Source organism: Amphibalanus amphitrite, unplaced genomic scaffold (genome assembly GCF_019059575.1).
Source record: "Amphibalanus amphitrite isolate SeventyFive unplaced genomic scaffold, NRLGWU_Aamphi_draft 000643F_arrow, whole genome shotgun sequence".
Classification (NCBI taxonomy): Eukaryota; Metazoa; Arthropoda; class Thecostraca; order Balanomorpha; family Balanidae; genus Amphibalanus; species Amphibalanus amphitrite.
The window spans coordinates 385,013-389,884 of record NW_024882137.1 but is presented as its reverse complement, the minus strand read 5'-3'; the positions used below and the strand labels follow the sequence as shown (position 1 = coordinate 389,884).

The window sequence follows — 4,872 nt, the reverse complement described above, 5'->3', positions numbered from 1 at the left end:
GAAATTGGATATATTCGGCCTAATTTCGTCATAGGCAGCACGCTTGACTTTTCCGCGAAGCTCTAGCTTGATCAGGGGCCAAACGGCTGAGCGGGGGGTCCAATTGAACCCCCTATACTATGTTGATTATGCACATTTACAGGTAAAATTCTCACCAGGACACACCAGCCAACATCTGTGCACAATCTGGCTACAATTCTTCCTATGGTTTGCCCTCTACGAATAAATACGTGCTAGATCGGAAAAATCCCCACTGTGCAGCGGGACGGAGGGACACGGGACGCTGGGACAGCGGGACGGAGGGACAGCGGGATCGATTTCAAACATGATCGATTCAAACAAACATGATCGATTCAAACAAACATGATCGATTTCAAATTGTGCTCGGTAAATACAAATAAATTGTACCTTCAAAAAATGAGCATGCTATGATGACGTCACTGGTGGGCTGGCAGCTGGCACCCAATGTCAGTACGAAAGCATTAGTTGCCAACGAATTTTGGGAAAACTTCGTTTTTCACTGTTACCGAGGCCCGAATCGAGTAAGCGGTTCTTTCCATGATAGCTATACATTACATTGCAATGCAAGTTCCACAGCATGACGTCACCACTGTTTTCATGTCTAGTTCCAAAACGCACGTATGGAATTTATCGGGAAAAATTCACATGTTAACCCGCGCGGGGCTGGGGTCTCCAGCCGAACGCGCGGGGCTGGGGGGGGTAAATTTTACCCCCCCTGTTATCTCCCGAACTAATGGTCCGATTTGGAAAATTCAAACGCCAATCGAAAGCTCTCATCACGAACTACTAAAAACATGTACTTAATTTAAAGTTTGAGGTCAAGGTCAAGGTCAGGTCAAGGGTACAAATTGCAAGTTTCTACAGTATCGGCCTTGCACCGTAGTTGCCGAAGAATGGAGTCATGGACTGAGACTGATCGCCCAAAACGTGTTCTTAGGCTACCAAGACAATATTCGTTGCATACAATATCATTCAGAGGTCAAGGTCAAGGTCAGGTCAGGTCAGGTCAGGTCACCAAAAAACAAAATATAGAAAAGGGCATGTGCGACACATGTTTTATGGGTCATTTTACTCGTAGAATTCAATAGGCACACTCAATAAGTGATATGGACCACCTCTGGATGAATTTCAGGTCGAGGTCAGGTCAAGGTCAGGTCAAGTGAGGTCAAATTTTGAAGTTGGTTGTTAAGGCCTAAAAAGGTGTCTATCTGATGCAGTTTTTCACGGCGAATCGAATGGTGCTATTTTTGTTTCCGTACGAGGTCTAGAACTTCCAAAAAAGTCATTTTTCAAAAAATTTGTGTGTCGTGACGTCATAAAATTTTGAATAACTCCCACATTTTTGAACCGATTCTTCTAAAATTTGGTATGTAGGTGCACATAGACCACTTCTCTGACATATATACCGGTTTTTTCGATAGACTCAAAATTTTGGATTTTATAATGATTTTCCCAAAAAAGTCAGTTTTTTTTTAAAAATTTAGGCCAAAATCCAAACTTTTCAAAAAACCGAGATAGCCATTTGATAGACAAAGTAAAATTACGTATAACCTTTTTTGTTACGTCTTGATTCCTTTAAAAATGAAGATGTTAGTGGCGTTTGAACTTTTGCCGTTTTTGAGGCGAAAATGGCGAACATGACGTCACTAAAACGTCAATTTCTCAAAAATTTTCCGACGGATTTCGCTCAAATTTTCAGGGAACGTGTCAAATTGATGTAAGAAAAGGTACTGAAAGTTTGGCGGCGCTGCGCGCCGCCGTTTTTGAGATATCGCAAAAATTCGCGAGGGGGGGTAAAATTTACCCCCCCCCCCCAGCCCCGCGCGGGTTAAAATAAGGCGACGTTCGAGTTTCTCAAGGCTCAGTTTTTGCCCGTTTCGCTGGCTAAAACGCATGCTTAGTTGAAACTCATACTTGGAGCCAAACACCTTTTGAAAAAAACTATAGTAATAATGATGTGTGATCTGACCTCCGTTGTGTGCCCTTTGTTGCCCTCTGTTGGCCTTTGACTGCTGTGTGCCGTCCGTTGACCTCTCGCCCACGCCGGCGGTGCCCTCAGCTCGGTGGCAGGGCCCGGCGGCGGCCGGCGGCGGCCCGTCGTCCTCCAGGCCGTCCTCCCCGCCGTCCCCGGGCCGCTCCTCCTCGGGGGAGGAGGAGGAGGAGGAGGAGGACGGCCGGCCGACCGACTACCTCACGCCCGGCTGCTACGACCTCGACGGCGCCGGGCGGCCCGTCTGCGCCGGCGACCCCGCCGCGGCCGGCGGCGGGCCGGGCGCCGCCGCCGGCCTGTTCGGCGTGCCACTCTCGGTCAGTGGGTGCTGGGGTCGCCTGCTCACAGACATGGTGTGCACTGCGGAATTACCCACAAATGGGTTAGGGCTGGGTATGTTTCCCGGCCCCGTGCCGCAGGTGTGTGCCATTCGCAGCAGCAGTCGGGCCGACCCGGTCCGGTGTTCTGGACTGGTCAGAGGCGCTTACGCCGTGCGGTCTGACCATCCTTCTGACGTCCGTTCACCCATTTACCGTCCGTCTGTCGCCCATTCACCGTCCGTCTGTCGCCCATTTACCGTCCGTCTCACACCCATTTACCGTCCGTCCGTTCACCCATTCACCGTCCGTCTGACGCCCATTTACCGTCCGTCTGTCGCCCATTTACCGTCCGTCTCACACCCATTTACCGTCCGTCCGTTCACCCATTTACCGTCCGTCTGTCGCCCATTCACCGTCCGTTTCACGCCCATTTACCGTCCGTCTCACGCTCATTTACCACAGGTGATGATGGCTGAGGCGGCCAAAAAGAAGAAGAGGCAGCTAAACTCGGGCTGCCAGGGCGGACCAGCCGGCGGCCCCCGGTCGGCGGGGGCGGGGGCGGGGGCGGGGGCGGAGCCGGGTCGGAAGGACCGCTCCTGGCTGACGACCGCCGCCGCTCCGCCCGCCCCGGCGCAGGCACCGCGGGTACCACAGGTACCGGTACCGCGGGCCGGGCCACAGCCGGGCCTCGCTGAGACGCTGGACAGCCTGCGCAGACTGGCCGTCGGCGGCGACCAGCGGCCGGCCGCCGCGGGCCTCGGCAGCAGCCCTCGCAGCTCCGAGAGCACCCGCAGCTGCTCCGGCGGGTCGGAGCCGGCTGGCAGCAGTCCCCGCGGGCCAGACGGGGCCGGCAGCAGTCCCCGCGGGCCAGACGGGGCCGACAGCAGTCCCCGCGGGACAGACGGGGCCGACAGCAGTCCCCGCGGGACAGACGGGGCCGGCAGCAGTCCCCGCGGGCCAGGCGGGGCCGACAGCAGCCCCCGCGGGCCAGACGGGGCCGACAGCAGTCCCCGCGGGACAGACGGGGCCGACTCGGAGCTCAGCGGGACGCCGCGGGACGCGGACGGCCCGGCCGAGGACTGGATGACCTCCTCATTCGACGAGGACTGGTTCCTCAGCACCGAGCGGGAGGAGCGGGAGGAGGAGGAGGCGCGGAGGCGCGCGGAGGAGGAAGACCAGCGGAGGAGGCGCGGGGGAGGAGCGGAGGGAGAGGAGTCGCAGACTCGGCGAGAGGCGCGGCGACACGAGTCCGAGTCCGAGTCGGAGCTGAGTGGACAGACCAGCGCCCTCCGAGCCACACCGCAGAGCCAGTGACTCAGGGAGCCAGTGGCGTCAGAGAGCCTCCGGGGTGCCAGTGTCTCCGGGGGAGCCAGTGACGTCACAGCGACTCTGGGGACCCGGTGACGCAGGGACCAGTGACGCAGACAGTCAGTGACATCACAGTGACTTTGGGGAGCCGGTGGCGCAGGAAGCCGGTAGCGCAGGGAGCCGGTGGCGCAGGGAGCCGGTAGCGCAGGGACCCGGTGGCGCAGTGAGCCAGTGAAGCCGCGGTACCGATCTGGAGGATAAGTTAAAACTAAAACTGTGAATGGAGCTGCTGGAACAAGTGGAACAGAGAGTGACGTATGCTCAATAAAACGGCGCATTTAGCCCGCAGTGCGCATACAGGACCTCAAAGCAGAATACGATGGGCGCCAGACAATAGGCAGGAAGCCAGGACTATGAGCAGAGAATCCGTGTCTGTAGGCAGGAAGCAAGAGCTGTCGGGAGCATGCCTGTGTCTGTGGCAGCTCGGTCGTTGGTACGCGCGCTGCTGTTGGACCGCTGCCGTTAAATCGCTGCCGTAAAATGGCCGTCGTTTGTCGCCGGCCGCCGCTGCAATGTGTGACCTCTGTTCGACTGTGGGCCGTGACGTCAAATACACCGTCAGAGATGGACGGGAGGTTTGTGAAACCCGCCAAAGACGTACAGCCCACCGCTAAAGTAATGTAGGGTTTTACCAATCTCAACGATTGGATTTGACTGGCGATTGTTTAATGCGGAGTGATCGAAAAGAAGATGTCAATAGCTAAAATTGCAGCTGCAAGGGTGACGATACATATAAGCTACATTCAAAGTTTCATGGCAGTCTGGCTAATCGTTCCTAAGCTTCAGAAGCAGAACATACCCATGACTGAAACCCCACATTACTTCTGCTGTGGACTGTACCAGCGACTCGGCGGCTCTATTTACCACTGACCCGGCTGAGGGAGCGGCTCTATTTACCACCGACCCGGCTGAGGGAGCGGCTCTGTTTACCACCGACCCTGCTGTGGGAGCCAAACAGCATGGGCCATTTGATCTATTTTGATCGGGATACCAAGGTCCCTGATTGGTAGGTACTATCTCACACTTAAATTTTCTGGCTTCGATTGGCCACATAGGATAATCGAAGTAGCCAGATTGCACGGAATGTTCCTCTTGCTGCAGGCTGATCCCAGCGATCACGACACGTGCGCTGTCAGAAAATATCGAGACCCATTTTTAAAACGACCACGACGA

The 4,872-nt window shown here is 55.6% G+C and overlaps 1 protein-coding gene across 1 annotated transcript; it reads left to right on the top strand.

Moving 5' to 3' along the window:
- Positions 1 to 431: 431 nt before the first annotated feature.
- Positions 432 to 3,645, top strand: LOC122363847 (collagen alpha-1(I) chain-like). The gene is made up of 3 exons (XM_043333588.1): positions 432 to 471; positions 2,081 to 2,328; positions 2,794 to 3,645. The coding sequence occupies exons 1-3, from the start codon at positions 432 to 434 to the stop codon at positions 3,643 to 3,645; spliced, it is 1,140 nt and encodes a 379-aa protein (XP_043189523.1).
- The last annotated feature ends 1,227 nt before the right edge of the window (positions 3,646 to 4,872 follow it).

Excerpts from the sequence above, each read along its gene's own strand:
- LOC122363847 (XM_043333588.1), top strand. The coding sequence starts at position 432 with ATGACGTCACTGGTGGGCTGGCAGCTGGCACCCAATGTCA. Across the intron at positions 472-2,080 it reads GCAGCTGGCACCCAATGTCA|CTCGGTGGCAGGGCCCGGCG; the intron begins GTACGAAAGCAT and ends CGGTGCCCTCAG. Across the intron at positions 2,329-2,793 it reads TGTTCGGCGTGCCACTCTCG|GTGATGATGGCTGAGGCGGC; the intron begins GTCAGTGGGTGC and ends CATTTACCACAG.